We start from the raw sequence: 22,475 nt of genomic DNA, 5'->3' as shown, positions 1-22,475 counted from the left end.
CCGCCCACCGGGCATGCGCGCGCTTGTGAGGCCTGCTGGGAAATGTAGTTCTCCCAGCCGGTCGCGCCGCGCGGGGGCGCTGCAGGTCGCAACCGCGAATGGAAGCCGGGTCTCCCAGAATAGGACTCCGGGCTGGCTTCCGGGCGTTTGGAGAACTGCGGCACCGCCGGTGGCGGTGGCTATTCCGAGGGATGGCAGATGGGGAAAAGCGGGGCTGGGAAATGAAGGAGGGTGAGAAGTGGCCACTTCCCACTCCGGAGACCACGCAGCAGCGCCGGCAGCCCATTAGGGATGGATTCTGGCTTGGTTCACAATCGGGGGACATAAAAGTTCGTCCTGGCTTAGCCTGACCTCCCTGAGCCTCAAGTTTCCTCACAAATAAACCGGAGATAATAGTCCGTAGCTCCTAATTGTGAGGATTAAACGAGATCAGGTGGGTTAGGGGTTTAGCTGTACAGTACATAATAAGTAACTGCAGAAGAACAACGCGCACGCGCACGCGCACACACACACAAGCCAAGACGTTGAAACATCCATACTGGGCGTCTGTTCCTTCATACAGTAAGTAAATGGAATGCAGAAGTTTAAAGACCAGGGCCTGTGGACTACATTTCCCAGAAATCCCTAGGAGCCTACTACTCGCGAGCATCCCGTCGCTGCTGACGTCCCCCGGAAACACACACGTACGGGCAGCAGGCCTACGTCATGGCGGCCAGGTGCCTCCTCGGGGCTACCCGAATGTGGGCCATCTGGCGGCCCCGGGAGCTCCCGGACCCCGCCAGTGCTGGGAGGCTCCTTGTACGGGGTTATGCCAAGAGACCGGGTGAGCCGGGTTAAGGACGGGCACGGTGGGACTTCGGGAGCTGGTAGTGCGCAGGCGCGGTTTGAGAACTTGGTTCCCAGGTCAACGCGCAAGCATGCAGTCGCTGGCCCTAGGCTCTGCGCGCATGCGCATTCGGGACGCTCGCCACCTGGCAGTCGGGCACCTGCTTTTAAGAGACCTCTGGCCGCGTGAACTTACCGGTCCGAGGAGGGTGTGGGTTACTTTGCACGATCGCGCTTCCCCGCGCAGGCGCAGGTAGATAGCGCTCTACAGATAGTTACAGAAATTCAGGATGGTGTAGGGCGCCTCTTGTGTTAGCCACATAAGCAAAACGTAAATACGGTTATTTAAATTTTAACTGGACACAGCCTTGCCTAATGTTTGCTGAGAGGCGGGTGTTAGGCCTTAAAGACATAGCCAACGATACTTCCTCTGTGAGGTAAACAGAAGGAATCAAAACAGAGTTGAAAAGGAAGGACTTTGTTATTTAAGGCAGTGACTGAATCCCACTCAAGAGAATTCTGGGTGCCGCAGAGAATTCTGGGTGCAGCGTGTCCAGGCCATTCTGAAAGCTGGGGGCAGGAAGGGAGGCCGGCCTCCCAGGGCAGGCCTGGACTGAAACTCTCCCCTCACCTCCTCAGTGATTAAGGGGGGCAAAGGCGGTAAAGGCGGAGTGGCCGCTGAGGCCCTGAAGGACCCAGAGGTGTGCACAGACCCTGTCCGGCTTACCACACACGCCATGGGCGTCAACATCTACAAGGAGGGCCAGGATGTGGTCCTGAAGCCAGATGCTGAGTACCCCGAGTGGTGAGTGGACCAGCTCTGTCATCTGCCCAGTTGGGGCCACCGTTTGGGGGATCTGAGTCACCAGGGGCGCCTGATAGTGACATGCACCTGCGCTGCCTGCAGGGCCCTCGCCACTCTGGGCCTCAGCTGTCTCCTCTGGGAGTGGGAATCGTATTTCCTGCAGAGGTTTGTGTGAGATTAGTGAGATGAGGGTGCCTGTGTGAAACCTTTTTCCTTTTAACACTAACTGAGTGGTGACTGTAGGCCAGGCCTGTTTTATGCACAGGGGACACAAAAGGGCAAAAATCACATCGAAGCCCCTGGCTTTGTGCAGCGAGCTCGGGAGGCTGTCAGCAGGTAGTGAGGAAGCCAGACTGTGGACACTTCCAGGAAGCTGGAGAGTGGGTGACCTGGCTGGTCAAATCTGAGGTTTTAAGGAGGGTTTTCCGGAGGAGGGAAGCATGAGTCACGACTTGGGTGGCCGAGAGCGGCTTCAAAGGCAGAGGGGCCACCCATGCAGAGCTGGACCTGGCCTGTGAGAGGAACAGCAGGAGACAGTGTGGCAGAAGCCACCTGAGGTGGGGTGTGAGAGACGGGCAGGGAGGACGGGGCAGGAAGGATGGAGACTGCGGGAAGGATTTTGCTCTGGGCCCCAAGAGCAGTGATGGCGTGAAGCCATTGCCATGTGCTGGGCCTTAAAGCTGGGAAGGCTCAGGAGCTTGAGTGAGCCTGTGGGCAAGTACTACAGGCAGAGGCAGGAGCAGGCTCGGCATGTGCCCACCTCGCAGATGCCAGCCGGGTGTGGGTGGCTCCGATGTCACATGGCCAGGGACCAACTTGGGCCTCTGCTTATGGTGCCGGGGGTGGGGTACTATGGGGTGCTGCTGTGCAGCCCTAACTCCTGCTCATGCCACCAGGCTGTTCCACATGAATTTGGGACCCCCCAAGAAGCTGGAGGAGCTGGACCCTGAGACCCGGGAGTACTGGAGGCTGCTGCGGAAACACAACATCTGGAGGCACAACCGGCTGAGCAAGAACCGGAGGTTTTAGGGAGAGAGACAGGAGTGACCCCACCTGCCAAGGCCTCTCCTGCTCCCATGGAAGGCTGTTCTCCTGGAGAAGAGAGACTTTCCTGAGAACAGAGACCTTCAGCTGTGTGTCCCCACGGCGAAACTGGATGAGCGCCCTGGGACAATAAAGACCTTGGACTGTGCGGGGCCCTGAGGCGTCGGTGTGTCTGAGGTCAGGCCGGCGGGCCGGCGGCCGCCCTCATAGGTGGCTGGGCTTCTGCAGGTCCAGCCTCTTCCCCTGGCCCCTCTGGGCTCGCGTCCTGGTTTCCTGGTTACCCATGCTACCCGAGAGACCCAGCTCTGCTCCCCAGAGGAGAGGTTTTCCTAGTCTCCTGATCACAAGGGACTCAAACCTGACCCAAGTCATCTGCAGTAGAAACGCCTATGAGCTTTGGCGCCTGAGAGCTCCAGGCCCGGCTCAATCCAGGTGCCCCAAGTCTGTGTCCTCTTAACCCGCCGTGGAGTTCACCCAGGCTGGGGTGACTTCAGGGCGCCTGGCTACCAACCCCCTCAGTTCAGCAAGCCCAGCCAGAAGGGAAAGATCTGCTCCCCCTCCTTTTAGGGCGCAGGAGTTGTCTGGGTCGGCCAGTCACGGGAGCCGAGCCCTGAGCCTGCTGACGGCCAGGCCGTCCCGCTGGCGCCCGGGTCTCGGCCCCTCTGTCCCGCCCCCCCAGGAGCTGCATCCTGAGTCTGCCTTGGGCACCATAGGCCTGACCCACAGCCAGGGTGACAAGCCCAGCCCCTGCAGCTCTGGACGCCCAGCTGGCAGAGGAAGGGGCAGGGGGCAGGATGCCCAGGCAAGGCCAAAGGAGGTGACGAGGGGGGCACCTCACAGGGGTCTGTCTGTCTGGCCCCACCACTGTGCCCTGCCCGCTCCCCAGGAAGAGGAGGAAGGTTGAGTGAGTGAAGGGGGAGGGCTCCTTTGGGAGTGGGGCAGGCACCGCATGAGACTGGCCGGGGTGCCCCTTCCTCCAGGCTCTGCCCGTGGTGGGGTGGGGGCCCAGGGGAGCAGACCCCTCATCTGCTTGGGACTGACTGTGCCAAGCGGATTACCGCACACCTGCCTCCTTGAGGGTCTGCTTGGGCTGACGGGCCCAACCCCCCCTTGAGTCCCTGTGACCTCCAGGGCGAAAGCCAAAGTTGAACAACTGCAGGCCCTGCGCGACTGCCAGGGTCACTCCCAGCCCTGACCCCTTCCTTCTCTCCCACCCTCGCCCTGCTCCAGCCACAGGGTCTCCCTTTCCACAGGCGTGGGCTGCCCCAGGGCCTTCGCCCCGTGTGCGCTGTGCCTGGGTCGCTCCCTGCCGTGTCCCCCGGGCCCCTCGCTCACCTCAGGGCTCTGCTGGGGTCACGTCCTCTTAGACCTACCCTAGCCACCCTGGCCAGCTGCAGCCCTGCCACACGCTGGCGCACCCTCCCGGGTTGCGTCTTCTCCTCAGCACTTGCCAGCACAGAGCTCTCTTTGTTTTATTGAGTCTCCCCTCTGGAGTGACGTCTCCCTCAGGGCAGGGCTTCTGTCCACAGCGCCACTGCGCCCTGCAGCACGCTGGGTGGGCGGAAGATTGAGCGGGCGGGCTGGCCTGGCGGCCTCCGGGCTCGCATGAGGGCCAGCTGATGAGGTGGCCAGTGGCGAGCTCTGCTGGGTGCAAGGAGGGGGAGGCACTGTGGTCACTTCCTGGACGGAGCCTGGAGGAGCGGGTGCTGGCCACTGCAGCGTCTGACCCTGGCACCCCACTCCTATCCTGACCCACAGGGATGCGCCTGGCAGAGTTAACCCCTTCCCTGCCTCGTGACCGCCTCATGCTGGGACCTGGCCTGCTCCTGGACAGGGCAGCTCATGCCTGTGAGCCCTGGGGAGATGCGGCTGGGCTGGCTCTTGCCCCTGGGCTCCACCTCACCCTCGACTGTGGGACTGTGGTCAGTTTGGCTGATGTAGGCGGGGGTGTAGGCGGGGGGGGGGGTCCCCATAGCACCTAACCTGGTCCCAGCCACTCCTGGACCAGCCTGAGGCGGCCTGGCAGCGGGGCCCTGTGATGGAGCCAGCACTGAGGCTGAGAAACAGATCCAGCCCCCGCTGGCCGTGTGGCCCCAGGAAACGCCTTCTGTCTTGGACCTCAACTTCCTCTGTACAACAGGCTGGCGGCTGTGTCTCATCTCACACGTGGTCACAAGCTGCTCAGCAGTGGCGCTGGGAACAGGGACGTGAAGATGACCACACGGAACCTGATGTCGCTGGTCATTTCTTGGTGGGAGGGTGTTCTTGAGAGCCCGGCAGCTCTGCTGCTCAAAGGTTGGGAGGAACTTAGACTCCTCAACACAGAAGGACTGTCCAGTGGCTCCCAGTCACAGGCTCACAGCCCAAGAACCCCAAAGCCCAGCCGACCCATGCCTGCTTGACAGAGGGGGAGACTGAGTCCGGAAGTGGAGCAGAGACTGCCCGAGGCCATCGAGGGCCCTGCTGCCTGGCCTGGGAATGCTTTGGCCACGTTCCCGGGGCCTTTCCTATCCTGGGTGCTAGTCTCTGCAAGGGCAGGAAGTGGGTGGCCCTGGACAGGGAAAATGGGGACAGGGATCCCAAGTCAGGCACCCCAGTGATGGCCTGAGCGGGTGACTGGTCCCCATGACCTCAGGGTAGACGAAGGCTACCGTGGTGGTCATCCAGCATGTCCCTAGCCGGCGGTGGTCATCCGGCACGTCCCTAGCCCTTGGGAGGAGCAGGAAGCCTGGGTTCCAGGCCCATGCTGCTGGCCAGGCTCTGTCCAGGGCTTGGCATGCTCCTTGGCCAGCAACCGCCAGGACATCGCCTCCAGGGTGAAGCCGTCTGCAGGCTGGGCCGAGGCATGGGCCCAAGGGGGCCTGCAGCCCTGGCCCGGGCCCGGGGGGCGAGGGAGGCCTGGTGCCGCCAAGCTCCCAGGACACAGCCAGGGCTGCAGGGGCCGCAGCATGGTGGGGGGCGGGCAAAGGGCAGCGCCAGGCGCGGGGAGCCGCGAGGGCGCTGTGGATCCAGAGCCGGACTCCAGACGCCCCTGGCAGCGCCACCTGGCCCGGCGGAGCTGGAGCCACACCTGGCTCAGCAGAAGGGGTGCTCCCAGCTCAGAGGTGGGGAGGGCCTCAGCTCTTCCCACCCCACCAGCTGAGGGCTCTGCCTGCTGTCTTCCCTGCGCCCACCTGCTGCCGGGCCAGCATGCTTTATTCTGCTGCTGTTGACAGCTGCCTTGGGAGTCACTCTGTCACGGCCCCCATCAAGCCTCCCTGACGTCTCCCCTCTGTCCAGTCCCTTCTCGCCATTCTCTCGGCCCCTCTCAGGCCCCTCTGCCTCCTTCACGGTCTCTCGGCCCTCAGCCTGCAGCTGAGTCACTCTGCTCGGCACGCAAGGTCTTGCCTGGGCGTTCTCAGCTTCATTCTCTGCTTCCCCTCGACCCGCCTCACATCCGGCCCATGGCCACACCTCCGGCCTCCTCACGCCCCTCCCTGGGTGCCTACGCTGCCCACTCTCCTGCCCAAGGCCAGCGCCTGCTGTCTGTGAAAGCCCGGGCCCCGCACCCTCCTCCAGGAAGCCCACACTTCTCTGCCCATGCACTACCCACCGCCAGGGTCTGTATCTGGCGCCGCCTCGGCGGGATGGGAGTGACCTCACCTGCACGCGCACCTCAGGCAGGTGCACCGGGGCGCCAGGTCCTCGCAACTGTCCACATCCGGGTAGTGGGAGGCCTCCAGCGCCTGCTCCAGCTGGTGCAGCTGGTACGTGGTGAAGGTGGTGTGGTTCCGCCGGAGCTTCCTGGGGGCCTCCTCGCCCGCCCCCGGACCCCTGCCCTCGGCTGCTGGCCCCTCACCAGGGCTCTGGAACATGGCTCCTCGCCCCCACCTGGCAGGATGGCACATGATGGAGGGTGGTAAGGCGGGAGGGGCAGCTGGCTGGTGGCGCAGGGGAGCCCCCCCCCGGCACCTGCTGGTCTGGAGTCCCACAGAGGGCCCCCCACACCTGCGCCCTGCACCCACCCTGCCTCCCCCACCTCTGTTGGTTTCAGATTCTGCTGTCACCTCCTCACCTCTGATTACTTTTCTGTGTTTTCTGTCTCCCCAGCTCTATTTTCTGTTACCCCCTTTGGTCTTTCTGCCGTTTCACTCCATGTCTGGGACGCCAGGAAGGCTGGAGGCCCCCACTGAGTGCTTCCTGGTCCCCAGGCCCTCCCCGGGGGGCTCTCTGAACCCCCCAGCTCCCGTCTGCCCGCCTGTGCCCGTGCTCACCTCCCCAAGCCGCCTCTTGCAGCCTGGTATCCTCGGGACTCCTGTCCCGGCGTGGCGTCTGCTGCAGCCTGGCCCTGCCGACCTGAGCGGCTGGGTCAGGTGGGGACGATTCGCGCTAGTGATGAGTGGAGGGGCCTCTGCCCTGGCTGCTCTGGCTGCAGGTGGAGGGCTGGGAGGTTGAGGACTGGCGCTCCCAGGGTGCGGGGACATCGGCGACTTGGGTCCACCACTCCTCACTGTAGGATACAACAGAAGGGCCTCCCCCTCTCTGGGGCTCAGTCTCCCTGGCTGTAAACAGATGCGAAGACCTGCCCCATGGGGGCTCTCAAGGGGATTCAGAGGTGGGAATGTCCGGGATCCATGAGTGATCCGCCAGGTCAGGAATGGACCCTCAGGCTCACCTCTGTCAGTGGGAGCTGGAGAAGCTGAGGTCCCAGAAGGAAAGGGATTCCCAGTCTGCTCCCCTAGCTACCGAGCAGGGCAAAGAACATGGGGCATTTCAGGTGGGTTTTGAAGTACAAATAGAAGTTCACTCCATTCATTCATCTGACCAACATTTATTGAGCTCTTTGCAGTACACCAGGTATTGCAGTGTTCACAGAAGGGCATGAAACAGACAAGGCTCTTAGAGCTGCATCCTAGGCAGCGAGACAGACAATCAGCAACTATATTGGAAAAAGGCAAAGCGTGGCAGGTGGTCAGAAGCCCAGTAAGGAAATTCAAGCAGGGGAGGGGGGGAGGAGCGGCTTGCTCTTCCAAGGCGATCAGAACGGCTAAATTCTTGGGTGTGTGTGTGGGGGGGGGGAGAGCAGGAGAGGCGATCAGAACCAGAACCGGAGGCTACTCGGAGGCTGCAAATTCTTAGGTGTGCAGGGGAGGACAGGGGTGGGGGAGGAGAGAGCAGGAGGAGCACAGACCTGGGTGGAGTGAGGGTCACGGGGATGGTGAGGTGGGAGGGTGGGAGTGCAATTCTGGGAGAAAGTTTAGGGAGGAGGAAGGAGAATCCAATGATACCTACACCCCCATTTTAGAGCCAGGCGGATGATGGGGTTACCACGCGGGGAGCCTGAGAGCCTGAGCAGGCTCCAGGGGAAGCTCCTCGGACTGGCTGGCCAACCCTCCTAATCCAAGGGGCCTGGGGGCTCATGCAAGGGGGGTCCCCTGAAAACCAGGAATGGGGACCGTGGTGAGGAAGGCAGGACGAAGCTGAGGAAAGGCTGGAGAAGTAGTGACACAGGATGGGAGGGCTGTCCCTGTGGGCCAGATGGGCAAGGGAGAAAGCACACAGACTCTTCTAGAACGCTGGCTTTGAAGGAAGAAACATCCACAGAAAGGAAACAAAGAAAGTCCCACACAGGAACAGGGTACCAGGCCTTGGAGGAAGGGGTCTGCTATCCGAAGGGGGGGAGACCGATTTGGAGGAAGACAAGGCTGTGCCCCCCACCAACCCAGGCAGGAAGGTCGGAAGGGCACCCTGAGGGCCCCTCTGGGGAGAGAAGCCCCGTAACTGCTTCCTCAGTGAAAAGCTCAGGAGCAGCTTGGCCCTCAGGCCTCCTCGGCTAAGCGGCTGGTGGGTCAAGTGGCGTGGGGGGCTCGGGGGACATCGTGGGGGGTGGCTGAAGCTCCGGACGCTGTGTCAGCTTAGAAGCTGGACCAGAGCTGGGGGTGGGGGCGGGCAGGGAGACCGGCTGCCCCGTCCAGCTGGATTATGGACTTAACAGCAAGGACGAGGGACTCTGGGTCCCTCTTGCCGCCCCCCCCCACCTTTCATTGCTCCTCCAGGAATAACCACAACCCCCTTCAGGTGCCAGTGGGTAAACTGAGGTCTAGGGTGGGTGGGGGCCCAGGGGGCACAGCAGGGGTCAGCATGACCTTGGGCACTTTGTGGCCCCTGTGGGAAGGCCTGCTGTTAGGGTGGGGCCCTTGGCCTTCCGCAGCCTGGCAAGGTGGGGTGGGCTGGGGCAGGGCCCCGGCGTGAGCCCTCACCAGCCTGAGCCCCTGCCCAGGGGGGCGCTGGCAGCCCCTGCAGTGCCTGAGCGGCCCGTAGGCGCTCAGCCCTTCCCTAGGGAGGTCCACAGTCACCACCTCCAAACCCCCATGTTGCCACCAAAGATATGTGGCCGCAGAGGAGGCTGCGGGGGCTGGGGAGGGGGTGAGCCCTCACATCCCCATCACTGACTGCACAGCTAAAGGGGAGCCAGGCTTTGTAGGAGGGGGTTGGCATTGCAAGCCTGCAGCCTCCCTGCACCCCACTGTAAGAGAACACCAGGGCCCAGGGCCTCAGGACAGGTGATTCCAGGGTGCCCCACCCCGCGCTGATCCAGGCTGTCAGGCCACGGCATCGGAGCACAGGGGCGCGCAGGGGACACGCCCAGGTAGTGGCACCGGATCCCCCTGCTCCCAGACACCTACTCTGGCGGCGAGGATGGGACGGGTGGGAAGAGACAGGGGCCGGACCTCCATGCCACGGGCACTGTCCCAGGGCTGTGGGCCCAGAACCCTAAGAAGCTGAAGGTGGGGTTCCCACCACTGACAAGGCACCCCCGGCGCACCGCAGCGAGGAAGCTGTGGGTGACGGCACCTGAGTCCCTGGCTTGATCCCTGGGAACTGTGTCCCCCACAGAGGCTGTAGGGCCCCAGGGGCTGGACCCCCGCAGAGGGTGGAGATGGACCCCTGGGGGTGGGAGGACGCTGAGGGCTGCAGAGAGACTCAGACACCCACAGGCCTTGACACCAATCTTTATCCAGGCTTGGCCCTGCTCCTCCCCGGGGCCTCGGGCTGCCCAGAGCTCCGTGAGGCTGCCTCTGTGCCCCGAGCCAGAAGGCCACTTGCTGGCCTTGACCCTTCTCAGGCTGGAGCACACCCCTGCCCTGCGCCCCCCACCACCTTGGTCCTCTGGGGCACTGGGCCCCGCGGGGCAGGGTCAGGGCTCCTGGCTTCGGGGTGAGACAGAGCCATCAGCATCCTGCCCCCCAACAGAGGCTGAGGCACCCGCACTTCGAAGTTCCCGGGCCAGCTTCTCGGCCAGTTTGCGGAAGGCGGGCCGGCGGGCAGGTTCGGCCTCCCAGCAGCTGCTCATGAGGGTATGGATGGGGCCTGGGCAGCCCTCGGGAGGCTCCATGCGGTACCCCTTCTCCACGGCCTCTGACACCTCCTTCAGTGACTGCGGGCAGAGGGCAGGTGACACGGGTCAGGGTCACAGCCTCCACACACACAGGGGACCCGGCACCTCTCCCCAGGACCCCACTCACCATCTTGGGGTATGGAGCCCGGCCATATGAGAAGACCTCCCATAGCAGCACCCCGAAACTCCAGACATCGGACTTACTGGAGAACTTCTGTCAGGCCGAGATCAGGGTGAGGGCTTTTGTTCTAGGCCCTCTTCCTCCAGGAAGTCCCACTGGGTTGACCCACAATCTCTAGTCTCAAAAGCCTCCAGTCCCCAAATCCCCCCCAAACCAAGTGGATCCCAGACTAAGTGCTGGGAGAAAATCCTCCTTTTTCTCCCTCAGTGCTGAGCCCAAGCCTGTTTCAGAAATGGGGAAACCAAGGTCCAGACAGGGCCTCCCAGAAAGAAGCCAGATGGGGGTTAAAAGGAGCCCTCATGGGCATCGCCATGTCCTTGGAGATTCCAGGCCCAGCGATGTGTCCCGGGGTCACACAGCGGGGGGGTGGGGGTGGGGGGGGTGCCAGGACGGGGCAGGGCAAAAGGGGCTCACCCCGTGTTTGAGAGCCTCGGGCGCCGTCCACTTCACCGGCAGCCGGCTGGAGTCCAGCCCCTTGCGCTCGGCTTTGGCCAGGCCGAAGTCACTGACCTTGGCCACCAGGTCCTCAGAAACAAGGATGTTGCGGGCCGCCAGGTCTCTGTGCACCAACTTTTTGCTCTCCAGGTACTCCATGCCCTCCGCCACGTGCCTAGGGAGAGGGGGGCTCTCCGGCTCAGGCTCCGCCCTGCTCTGTGCCTCGGTTTCCCCTTGGGCTTGGAAGGGCCCCTCCCACCGCCCCCCAAGAGCCCCACTCACAAGGAAAACTGTAGCAGCTGGGGGATGTTCACAAGGGCACGGCCCCGAGTGCGCAGAAAGTTCACCAGGTTGCCCTGTGGGGTGCGCGGGAAGAGGATGGAGACTCCAGGCTGCCCCGACCCGGACCCCCACCCACCGCTCGCTAGGGACCGCCCCGAGGCCCCGCCCACCGGCCCCGCCCCCACCTTGCTCACGTGCTCCATGACGATGTACAGACCCTGGTGCAGGATCACACCCAGGAGACGCACCAGGTTCTTATGCTGCATCTTCCTGGGGGTAGGCAGGGGCGGGGTGAGGGCACGCCTGGACCCCGACCCCGGGACGCCCTGCCGCGCTCGGGACTCACGTCATGACAGCCGTCTCGTCCAGAAAGGCCTGGGCAGTCACGTCGCATTTAATGTTCTTTACAGCCACCTTCTGCCCCAGGTACTCGCCCTGCAGGACGGCTGGGAGCAGGTGAGGGGAGAGGGGGGTCAGGGCTGACCGGGGCGGGCCCACGTCGATTCCACTCACGTCGATTCCACTCACCGCGACCCGGCCTACGCCCACACCCCCGCGGTCCGGCGCCCCACAGACGCCAGCCCCTACAAACTCCTGGCCCCTGACCAAGGGGGCCTCACACTCCGGCCGGCACCCAGTGCGCTCACACGCGGGTTCCACACGGCCCAGGGGCTCCGAAGGGTGTTTGTATTTTTCCATAGTTGAAACAGAGATCACACTGCATGCCACGTGGCCATGATGCGCCATTCAGAGTCAGGGTCCAGAAAGTTCCATTGGCACGTGGCCACGCCCCTCATTTACCTGTGGTCTCGTGCTCACAGCGGCAACCTGTGACAGACCACGCGGCCCACAGGGCTGCAACTATTCAAACTCGGGGACTCAGGAGAATGCGAACAGCATCTCAGGGAGCCGATGAACGCAGAGGGGCCCGGGCTGCCGGGGTGAGGGAGCCGGGCACCCTCGCTGGGTCTGCGTGAGCTAGTGTACCTCTCAGCCTGAAGCCCCTTCCGCAGAGGGAAACAGGCGCGAGGAGACGCACCCAAGTGCAACTGGGTCTTAAGCAGGCGTGTGAATTCAGCTCTGCGGCTCCACAGCCTCAGCGGCCCCACCTTCCTCACTTCCCTCCACGCCCCCACTCACCTCCAAACTCCCCCTCTCCAATCTGCGTTCCCAGCGTCAAATGTTGCAGGTTCAGTAACCAGCCCGCTGTGGGGTGAAGACGCCATCAGAGGGGAAGGGCTGCTCCGCCCCGCCCCGCCCCTCGGGGGTCCACCTGGCGAGACACCTGTGGGGCTGCCCACCGCGCCCAGCCTGTGCCCAGGTGGCTCCAGCAACGGCCCCAGAGCCGAGTCTGAAGGCCTTCGGGCCCAGGTGGCATGCTGGCAAAGCTCCTGAGCCCGCCTGGGTTGAGAGCGAAGGTGTCTACGAGGGACAAGACTACGTGGCCCGGGCGGCCCCCTTCAGGGCTTCGGTCCGCTGCCTGGGCTGCCTCTCCAGACACACAGTGGGTCTTCCACGTCAGGGTTATCGCCAGGCAGTAAAATACGTAGCAAATATGGGACAGCCTCAGGAACCTGCCAGTGCTCTAAGTCCCGGCTCTCCGCGTCCCCTCCTCTCTCCTCTAGCAGGTTCCTCAGGACTCCTCACTTCTCAAAGCCCCCCCCCATCAGAAGTCCTTCTGTACGGTCACTGGTGACACCCGCCGCCACCCCGGCGCCATCCCGAGATGTCTAGATTTCCCCATGGGACGAAAACAATAATCAAGTTCACAGGGGTAGCCAAGGTAGTAGGCATGTGCTTCGGGCCTTGGGCACTGAGGATTTCAGCACCCAGGGACTGGAAAAACATGGAAGAGGAAGGGAACAGAATATACAGAGCTCGAGGCAAGAGGAGAGGAAATTAGCCACAACCTTCACTTGAGAAAGGGGGACCCCCCACACACACACAGGAAGGAGGTACTGGATGCGAAGACCTGAGGGCGGGCTGGTCAGGAGGGGCCTGGTGGCTTGGGGCTCAGGCCCGGGTTTCTGGCTCATGTGACCAGCCAGTTGATGGGGGCATAGACAAGGTGGCGATGTTGGCCAGCCAGTGCCTGTGGGCACCCGCTGTCCAGCCCAAGGGCAGTCAGGTCTTCCGCCCACAGTCCAGGCACAGCACCATGCTTAGGGGACTTGGTGCTGGCCATCTGCCCGGGCTGGGGGCCGGCTCCCAGGCTGGCCTAGCGTGGCGGGGGGCAGCACCCTACCCTTGGCCAGCTCCTCTTCTGCCGACCTGGCGCCCTGCTTCCTCTTGGGCTTCACGAGCCTCGTGCAGATGGCCCCTTTGTCCTTGCTGTAATGCTGTGAGGTGGCAGAGGTGGCCGTGAGCTCCACCCTAGGGGGCATGGAGCCCCTCGAGCCCACCTCCTCCCAGGGGGTCTCTGGCTGGGTGGGAGGGAGCTGGGGGAGGAGAGAGGGCTGGTTCCCAGGGACACCTTGGACTGGTTTCCATGGGAACAGGAAAGGATGCAGGCTAAGGAGGAAACAGGAGGATGGGGGGTTTCTCTGGATTGGTGTCAACTCGATGGTTTCCGGGGTGTCCCTGGAGGTTGAGCGTGGGGCACCTGTTCCCAGCAGGACGGGTGGTCCATGGAGGCCAGCCCCTTCTTCTCCATGTTGGGGAAGAGTGTGGTCCAGGGGGTCCCAGGCCCATCCAGGTGCCAGGATGAGGAAGGAGGGGCCCCTCCGTACCTGCTCTGGGGGCGTGGGGCTCTGGGTGAAACCCACCTCCACCATATCCATGAGGTTGCAGAAGCAGACAGCCTCGTCGATGGTGAGGTGGCCCTCGCGGTGCAGCACGCGGTAGTGGATGACGTCGCTGGCGAAGCTCACGCACAGCACGTAGTCACCCGGGTGCCGCGCGGACTCACGCACCAGGAACAGCCCGTCCTCGGGCGGCTGCAGCTGCTGCACGGCCTCCTGGCCCGAGATCTTCCCGTGGAACCACCTGTGGCCAGCGGGGGGTGGGCTGGACTGGAGAGGCCCAGGGCTGGACCTCCCGCCCCGGGGCCCTTCCCCGACACTCACGGCATGAGGCTGAGCTTCGGGTCTGTGGAGAGGGCCTCCCGCTCCCTCAGTGCCCCCGCAGCCAGCAGCCCCTCCTGGCCGCTGTCGTGGTGCTTGGCGCGGTACCAGCTCTTGCTCTGTGGAGGGGGGGGAGCCAGGGCTGAGTGGGGTGTCCGGGCGGGGCCCTGCCCCCAGGCACACCAGCCCCCCGCCCCCTCACCTCGCAGGCCTCCAGGATGGTGACCACGTCGCCCTTGCGGAAGGCCAGCTCCCCCGGCTTGGGGCGCGTGTGTTCACACTTGGTGATGCACTGGGTGCCCGGCGCCCAGCGCCTCTGGGGAGTAAAGGGGAGAAGGGAAATGAGGGAGAAGCAGGGGGAGAGGGCCCGTGGGACGAGAGAGGACAGGAATGCGCAAGGGACAGCGAGCCGAAGGGACAGGAAACGCGGGACATGGAGTTGCAGGCGGGAAGCAGCAGAAACACAGCCGGAGGGCGCGAGGAAAGGCTGGAGCCAGAGGCCGGCCAGGAGGAGAGGGAGGCCGCAGGGGAGCCAGAGAGACCCTGGCGGGCGGGCACAGGCCAGAGGGGCTCCTGCCCCGGGAGTAGGCTGAGCTGAGGAAGGGAATAGAGATGCCAGCCCGGGCACTCACCGTGGGCATCCTGGCTGCGATGGGCGGGGGGTGCCAGGCACGAAGGAAGCGAGGGCTCACCTGGGAAGGAAGCAGAGCCCAGCCTGAGGGCCCGCATTGCGCCAGCTTGGGGCCTGGGGTTGGGGCACTTCCTGTCCAGGCCTGGTGGACGCGGCAGCGTGGCCATCTCCAGGGAGGACCAGGCGCGGGGGCCGGTGGTCTTTACCCTCGGGAGTTCTTTAGCAGAGTCACGACCGGGCAACACCAGTGCGGAAACCACGGCACCTCGCCCGGCCATCTCTCCCGAGGGGAGACTGAGGCACCGGGCTAGCGAAGCACCAGAGGCCCCAGGCTGGGGACTGAGCACTTCGCTCCGGCACCAGCCGCCCGCACAGTCAGTGGGGAGCCTGGTGCCACCTGATCGTGCCTGCTTCTTCCTCTTTCTGGGAAGTGGGCAGGGTCAAAGATGAAACAGAAAATGATTCAAGGTCATTCCCTAATATCCCTGACCCTAGGGTGGGGCAGGGGCCGGTTCAAGGCGGCCTAGCTGGGTGCCTTGGGCCTGGGTGCCTCTGGCTGCAGCCGAGGCTCTTTGATGGCCCCAACCCTAACCCAGGGCAGATGCAGTCCAGCGGGAGGGGAGCGGGGTGGTGTCCAACCCCTGCCGTCCCCATCAACCCCACCACAGGTGTCTGGGCAGCGGGGGAGGGGAGACCAGCGTTTCAGCCTCTCCAGTAAGTGCCTCCCCTCAATCCCTGACCCCACGTGTACTCACAAGCATACTGATCCATGTACACACGCGCCCACACTGAAACCGGAGCTTGGACAGAGGTGGACACCCACAGGCACCCGGTATGCAGGCAAAGATACATTCACTTAAAGATGGGTGCTCGCAGACACACACACACACAGGCTCGGACCACCAGACACGTGTGTACCTGTCGCCTGAACACACAGGGACCCAGCTTGAACACCGGCACAGACGCGGGGTCACCCCGGCAGGCAGAGCAACGCACAGGGCCCTGCACAGGCATCTCGGCCGCGCGAGCACATTCCTCCACGTGGATGCACGGATACGCACAGCGCGGGGCTCACTCCCGCACCCAGAAAAACACCCCTCACCCCTCGCCCGATAGCTCCCAACCAGCCCCCACCCGGGCCGCTACCGCTGAGCGCCCAGGACGCGCACTCTTGCGCGCGCACACCGGCCCCTCCCGAGCTCGCACGGCCCCCGCTCAGCTCCCAGACGCCCCCCTAGGGTCCCGCGGTCTCTGCTCCCACCAGCCCAGCTCACCTGTTCAGGGGGCGCCACCGGGCCGCGCCCCGCGCCCGCCCCCAGGAGGGCCCCCGCGCACTGGCTGCGCACCCCGAGGCGGCCACCGCTGCACAACTTGGAGCAAGTTGCTCTGTTTCCTCATTTTGGGGGGTGGGGGTGGGTGGAGGACTGGGGTGGGGGAGCAGGAGGCGCTAAGGCCTGGGAGGCCCCTGCGGGTCCTAGCGCCGGCCGCACTGCGGTCGTCTCCGCGCAGCGCCGCCGCCAGCCCCTCCCGATTCCACCTCCACGGCCCGAGAATCCCGCGCGGCCCGGGCGGGGCTGGCGGTGGCGCTCTCGGGCTCCACGCTGGCTGCTTGGCCTCGCACCGCGGGGCGCGCACCCGCGCCCACCCTGGGAAGCGGAGCCTTGGAGCCTGGAGTGGGTGCATACTTGGGGTGCAAGGGTGGAGGGGAAGTGAGCTGCTCATTCAGGGAGGTAAGCAAGTCGCTGAACGTCTTCTCACTCTGTGATTCCAAAGCTCCAAATGACCTCCTGTGTCCGTGCAGGGAGGGGCGTGTGCCTCACTTCACTGCCTGCTGTAACAGAGCTGCTCGGCCTGGGGGCCCCCCGGGAAGCACTCAAAGTGTCAAAGCCTATCCATGCCCTGTCATCATCCACACTAAGGGGAAACTGGGGCAACAGAAAGGGATCGTGTGGAACTGGAGGCATCCAGGTGAGCAGCCCTCCTTGGAGAGGGGCCAGCCCACCTGAGGCCCGCCCACCTGCCAGAGGCAGGTGGGCACTGCCCCTCTCAAGCTCAGTGTCAGCACCGGCTGGGCCTGGCCTCAGCGAGCCTCAGTGAAGGCCCTGGAGCCCTGGCTTCTGGGAACAGAGCACCCGTTGGAATTACAGAACATCCCAGTACGGCACATCATGCATCAGAAACTGGAAAGCTGCAGTGAGGTGCTATAATGCCCCTGCAGAAGGCAAGCACAACGCAGACGCATCCATTCAGCCCCACGGGCCAGGACAAACTGGTGGGACGTTCCAAAGAGGCCCCAGCTGGCACAAGATTGTCCTGAGTGAGCGGAGTGGGCGTCTGTCCGTTGCATGGCTGGGTCCTGAGCAGTGATGGCATTTGCAGGGAGCGCACCAGGGAGGATTCCTGCTCAGCGGGACTCTGCTCCCTGAATCTGGCTATGGGAGAGCCCCAGGGTGGCCCTCCACCTTGTAGCTACAGACTTAGCTTTGGCATTTGGTTGGGCCCCCAGGGGCCAACCATATATGGCCAACCTCATCCCTTGCCTGAAATAGAAACACAGCATCAAAATAGCCACAGCGGAAACCCAACGGCATCATTACATTCTCACCGGGAGACTGGCGGTCGGGGCCCCATGGCGACCAGCCTGCCTTCTCTCCGCAGTAAGGACGTGAGTCAGCGCTGGAGACACCCTTGCATGGACACGCAGCGCAGCTAGAGACGAGAAGTGGGTTGAAATGGGTCAGCTTTCTCCTGAGAGTCGGCGGTGGTGTCTGTGTAACACTTATATCCCCCCGAGGACCCTGGGGTTCTTGTCCCGCCCCCCAGAAGGCCTTGTCACAGAAGGGGCCACGGAGAAGCAAAGGGTGTGCAGCCAGGTAAAGGACAGATTTCAGGAACCAGCGCAGGTGCCAGAATCGCCAAGCGTTGGCCCGGGTATCATGGAGCACTGAGCTGGGCCTGTCTCTAGGGGGTAGATCTGAGTTCATGGTCAGAGTCACAGAAGGGTCGAGCTCCCTGTCACCAGCGGCACCCAGCACTTGGTCATTTTTATTCGCTATGACTCAAGGGCTCTTCCAGTCCCCAGCGCTGGCAGCTGGAGCAGGAGCCTCGCCCGCATACGCCGCCGTCACGCGGGACTCCCTGGCTTCCCAGGCTCCTCACTCGCCACAGTTCACACATCCTCTGAATTCTAGGAATTCTCTGGCCCTCGGGCTACCTTCCTGGAGCCAGGTGGGGACACCCCGCCCCTCCCAGCCTCCGGTCACCTTCCATCGGTGTCCTTGACACATTCCCCGCTGCCAGCCGTGGCTGTGGCTGTGGTCCTCCCTGCCCCTAGTGCCCACAGCTGCCCACTGCCTGCAGGACAAAGCCTAAAGCATCCAGCCTGGCACCCAGTGCGCTTCCCACTCTGCCTCCACCTGGCCTCTGACTTGGTGGTCAGGCAGTGCCGGACTCCATGCTGGCTGTTTCACCTGGCTGGAATGCCCTCCCCTGCCAGTGAGCATCTGTGGCTCACCCTCCTCCTGCCTGTCTCAACTGGCACCATCTTGGGTGCCCCTCCGCCTCCCCGAGCAAGGCCCCCCTTCTGAAGGGAACCCCCAGTGGAGGCCCCAGTGCGCTGGTCTCCCTGTGGACAGGCCTGGACCTGCACTTGGTGATGGAGCCACCAATCTACCTGAGGAGGGCAACCCAGAGGAAACAGCTGAGGAAGACCGAATCGCCAGGGAGAATTCAAATACTTGCACCCGGCCGTGCCCGGGGCCAAGTCTTTGCTCTCTGCCACTTGCGATCAGGTGAGCCCCAAACCCAGAAGCAGGTGTGGGAGTGCACAGACGGCGCGTGGAACTGGTGCCTCAGGCCAGACTGCCCTAACTAAGCCCAGCTAGGAAGAGGGATCGCCTGGGTTTGCCCGCCACGCGCCCATCATCGGCCCTCCACGCACGGACCACAGGGCCAGGCCAGAGAGGGGGGCGCCTACTTGCCAGAGCCACGCAGACGGCAGGACTCTCCCGTGAGGCTGTAAACGCTCACGCACGCGTCTTATTCTCTTTTACCGGCAGGGATGAAAGCCACTGCAGGCGAGGGACAAGGGCCATCGGGTGACGGGGCTGGTGTGGTGAAGGCATCCGCATCGGCAGCTTCACAACGGGAGGCCTGAGGTGCTGAGGCTCCAGGGAGGCAGGCAGTCGTGGTCTCCGAGGGAGGCCGTCCGGGCAGCGTCAGCTCCCCAGGCCCCTGCCATCTTGTTCTTCAGCCGGCACTTCTGCCTGCCTGAGCTGCGGCCACTAGGGAGCAGGAAGTTGGCGGGGGAAATGTGCCTCTTGCTTGTGAGGGCACTCCCTCAAAACATGGCCTCGTGGCCAAACCCAGAGGCTGGACTTGTCCGCAAACAGGTGCCAAGGTGGGCAGCGGGCGGGACCTGTGCCCACCCCTCGAGCTTCAGGGCACCCACTTCAGGGACCTTTGCATGAACCTGGCTTGGGCCTGGAACTCTTCCCCAGACACAGCCAACGCTCCAGAAACCACACAGAACATTCCATCCTCTGACACTCAACCCACTCTCCCCCTGTAGCTCTGGGAAACCGTTATCCACACCAACCCAGAATTTCATTTGCTTATCCTGTTTACTGGCAACATTCTTCCCAGACCTCAGCCCCCTAGAGCAGGGATTTTGGTTGGTGACATTCAAGGCTGTGGACTCAGTGTGTGGCACACAGGTAGTCAGAGCATTGTCCTTTAAGCCGTTTAGTGCCAGGCAGCTGTAGCCCGTGAGGTCGCATATTCACTGTACTCGTCTCACAGGTGAGGCGCTGAATCTTGCACAGGAGGTGGTGGGCTGGGCTTTGCACCCACCGGGTCCGAAGATCCACATGCCAGGCCCCTGGCAAGGTAGAGGGCACATGGAAGGTGCGAGCGAGCACGTGCCCCGAACTGGATTTGCTGCATCTGGAGGTGGCTGTGCCAGATGTGAGGACAGCCGCACTGCCTGGCCCAGAGGATCCTGGGCCGCAGCCGTGGCGGCTCAGACCGCCCCAGTTAGACACCTTTAAATTTAGCTTCCTCCTCCCTGCCAGGGGACTCGGGGATTCAGCAGCCGAGGCTCTGCTCCTGCGAGGAAAAGTGCTGGAGAGCCGGCACAGCCTGCGCTGCAGTCAGGGTGGGCTGAGCCACGCTTCCTTCTTTTAATGAGCGGCTGCTGGGGCAAGCGGCTTTGGGGTGCTGGGGGAGCTTCAAGCACACCTGCCTTTGATGGGGGAGACTGCCTGCTCTCGCCACACACCCCTCGCCTGTCTTCCTTGTAGAGAAGGCGGAGCTGGCTTCGCCATTTTCCAGCCACACTTGCAGGCTGAATATCTGCAACCGGGGCTGGTGCCACTTGCTGGCTTAAACCCATGCAACACCATGGCCCGCTGCTTGGTCAGACCTCCGTGACCCCTGTTCTCAGCTCCCGTGGCGAGCGGCCTTTATGCACCACCACCCCCGCCCCTCCAGCTGTCCTCAAGCACCCCAACATTCTCCCAGCTCAGGGAGTTGCACATGCTGTTCTGGTTCGCACTGTAGCCATACACCACAGAACCGTGTCTGGCCAGTGATGGACGCCCCTGCACCGTAAGCCCAGGTGGGGAGTGGGTGGACACCTAGGTTTGTGTCATAACACCTTGACGGTTACACAACCACAAAGTACTCATTCTCAGAACTCGTTCTCAGACCTGTTGCCTTCACTGTGCTGCAGGGAACGACAGGCCCTCTCCAGCTTCCTCAAGGCTGGCTCTTCCTCAGGATCTCTGGCTCCAACAAGAGACCCTTCCCGACCCCTCTCAGAGGTCATCCACAATCAAAGCTCCAGTCACCTGTCACCTGCCTTACTTGCTCTCATTGGCTCCTGGCTTCTCTCCCTGGACAGACATATGTTCTGTGATTGAGGACATCTCTGCAGTCTGGTCCCTGCTGGACACATGAACACAGAATATCTGACAGGGTTCAGAGGAAGGAGAACTGGTTTGGAGATTTGCCCCCATAGCGCAGCTCAGGATCCTCCGCCTTTCCTATCCCCACAATCTCATCCTCTAACTCAGGAGTCAACGAACTTTCCATGTAAAGGGTCAGTCTGGCTCCACCACCCCCTTCAGCCACTGGGGCTGTGAAGCTGCCATGGAAGATATGCAAAAGCAGGGTGTGCCTGCCCAATGAACCCGTTTGTGGGCGCTGAAATTTGAATTTCATATACTTTTTCCTATCACGTGATACTCTGAGTCTCCTCATTTTCCCCCAGCTGTTTAAAATGTAAAGGACCATCTTTAGTTGGTGGGACCCACAGGGTGAGAGCAAGCAAGAGGGTTGTAGTTTGCTATCTCTATTCTCTCAGTCTTTGGTTTCTTATAAGTGGATGCATTTAGGGTCCTCCCTGATGGCGCAACAGGCTAAACCGCAGCACTATGAAGCTGTCTGCAGCCATTGCTGCTTGGGTTCAATCCCCGGCCAGAGAGGTGACCCACAGGGCGCAGCACACCTCTCCTGGCCCGCCCGCTGCTCCCCGCAGCAGTGTGTTTCAGTCCATCTGCCTGTTCTACTCCCCGCTCTGTCTCTGGGGAATCCTCTCATCACCCCTGCACCTCTGGCCTGTACCCCAGTTCTGTATGCATGAATAAAAAATAAGTAGGTACACTTACTTGACTTTATAGGTGCACTTCTCAATCTACTCAATTAAATGTTGGCTCTCACATACCCTCCACCTATATAAGCTTCCCGCTTCAGCAACGAAGGCCTCCAAGGTTGTCTTTTCTTGTCAATGGTAATAGTAGCTGATACTCGCGGGGTGCTTTTCCATATGCTCAAGACTGAAAAATTGAAAAGTTTTAAACAAAGCAATGTATGTCCCACTTTCCAGGCCCTGCTTGACAGCACTCTCTTCACTATTTCCGTTTTGATTTTTTTCCCAAACGGGTCACACGTTTCTTGATTTTTTAGTTGGTCATTGTCCACTGATTTCCAACTCCTTGAAGGTAGAGATTTAGCTCGATTAGGTATACTGTTCCTCTAGTAGTTATCTCACAAATGAATATCGTGTGCTTCAATTATCCTACGTAAGTAGTCCAAAGCAAAGTACACAAAAGAACACTTACTTTCTACAACTTGTTTCCCTGGAGTTAGTAATCACCTCTGTTTTGTGTCTGTGACCCTCTCCCCAGCCTTGCCAACAGAACCAACTTCTCCATGCAGGTCAGCTGCTGCCCCGCCGTGGTCCAGACCTCTGTCCTCTTCAGCATCCAGGGATTTCTGGTGTGTAGCCTGTTTCTTTATTGAGGTTTCCGTTTCTTTCTGTGTTTGTTTTGGGAATGGGCACCCCCTAGGTGTGTCCAGAGAAAGTTTTTCTCTTCCACTTGCTTGTGAGGTTGGTGGCTTGGCTGAAGACAGTATGGTGGCGGGTAATTTCCCTTGCCTCTATCTTCCAGCCTTCAGTCTTGGGCAGTTGAACAGTCGGAGGCTGTCCTGCTTGCCACATGCTCGTCTTTTCTGTCTTTAGAAGCCTGTGGAAACTTCTGCTAGTCTCCTTATCCTGCACATTCACGGTGTGGATTTAGTGTGGGTCTGTTTTCTTCTCTTGCACTGGATATTCTGGGGCTCTGTCATGGCTGTCAATGCCGACAGCCTTTCTTGACTGATATCACTGGTGATTTCTCCCACCACAGTGCCCCAGTTCTCATGTTGCAGAATTCCTAATTTTCCTTCTTTCTTTCTGCTCAGTCTTCTTTTGTAAAAAATTTCATTTTTCCCATGGACCAGAGACATTCTGTGGGGGTGGAGTGGGGAATGGGACCAAAAACGGGGGGGGG

At 62.0% G+C, this 22,475-nt stretch overlaps 3 protein-coding genes across 4 annotated transcripts; 1 reads left to right on the top strand and 2 right to left on the bottom strand.

Annotated features, from left to right (window-relative positions):
• Window positions 1–669: 669 nt before the first annotated feature.
• Window positions 670–2,822, top strand: MRPL54 (mitochondrial ribosomal protein L54). The gene is made up of 3 exons (XM_004688893.2): window positions 670–823; window positions 1,465–1,630; window positions 2,527–2,822. The coding sequence occupies exons 1-3, from the start codon at window positions 706–708 to the stop codon at window positions 2,657–2,659; spliced, it is 417 nt and encodes a 138-aa protein (XP_004688950.1). The 5' UTR covers window positions 670–705; the 3' UTR covers window positions 2,660–2,822.
• A 2,208-nt stretch (window positions 2,823–5,030) lies between these two features.
• RAX2 (retina and anterior neural fold homeobox 2) lies at window positions 5,031–6,528 on the bottom strand. The gene is given in 5 exon segments (XM_004688892.1): window positions 5,031–5,225; window positions 5,326–5,450; window positions 5,453–5,744; window positions 6,317–6,351; window positions 6,354–6,528. Coding segments are annotated over 5 exon segments (822 nt in total).
• A 1,205-nt stretch (window positions 6,529–7,733) lies between these two features.
• On the bottom strand, window positions 7,734–15,713 carry MATK (megakaryocyte-associated tyrosine kinase). 2 transcript variants are annotated; one of them, XM_012729611.1, is made up of 13 exons: window positions 15,562–15,713; window positions 14,645–14,704; window positions 14,215–14,328; window positions 14,016–14,131; window positions 13,716–13,935; window positions 13,196–13,289; window positions 12,091–12,156; window positions 11,297–11,396; window positions 11,136–11,220; window positions 10,951–11,024; window positions 10,648–10,843; window positions 10,180–10,266; window positions 7,734–10,091 (listed from the first exon to the last, which is right to left on the bottom strand). In XM_012729611.1, exons 1-13 carry the CDS (start codon window positions 15,655–15,657, stop codon window positions 9,852–9,854), a joined length of 1,548 nt encoding a protein of 515 aa, XP_012585065.1. In that variant the 5' UTR covers window positions 15,658–15,713; the 3' UTR covers window positions 7,734–9,851. The 2 variants fall into 2 exon arrangements, with proteins under 2 accessions (XP_012585065.1, XP_012585066.1); XM_012729612.1 differs by having other exon boundaries at window positions 15,399–15,595.
• Between the last annotated feature and the right edge of the window lie 6,762 nt (window positions 15,714–22,475).

The sequence above is a fragment of the Condylura cristata genome, unplaced genomic scaffold (assembly GCF_000260355.1).
Source record: "Condylura cristata isolate star-nosed mole 26May11 unplaced genomic scaffold, ConCri1.0 scaffold00025, whole genome shotgun sequence".
Classification (NCBI taxonomy): Eukaryota; Metazoa; Chordata; class Mammalia; order Eulipotyphla; family Talpidae; genus Condylura; species Condylura cristata.
Note: the sequence above shows the minus strand (reverse complement) of the source record. Positions and strands in the feature narration are given on the sequence as shown.

Excerpts from the sequence above, each read along its gene's own strand:
- MRPL54 (XM_004688893.2), top strand. The coding sequence starts at position 706 with ATGGCGGCCAGGTGCCTCCTCGGGGCTACCCGAATGTGGGCCATCTGG. Across the intron at positions 824-1,464 it reads GGGTTATGCCAAGAGACCGG|TGATTAAGGGGGGCAAAGGC; the intron begins GTGAGCCGGGTT and ends TCACCTCCTCAG. Across the intron at positions 1,631-2,526 it reads GATGCTGAGTACCCCGAGTG|GCTGTTCCACATGAATTTGG; the intron begins GTGAGTGGACCA and ends TCATGCCACCAG.
- MATK (XM_012729611.1), bottom strand. The coding sequence starts at position 15,657 with ATGCCTGTGCAGGGCCCTGTGCGTTGCTCTGCCTGCCGGGGTGACCCC. Across the intron at positions 12,157-13,195 it reads AGAAGAGGAGCTGGCCAAGG|CGGGCTGGTTACTGAACCTG; the intron begins GTAGGGTGCTGC and ends TTCACCCCACAG. Across the intron at positions 11,397-12,090 it reads TGGAGAGGGGGAGTTTGGAG|CCGTCCTGCAGGGCGAGTAC; the intron begins GTGAGTGGGGGC and ends ACCTGCTCCCAG.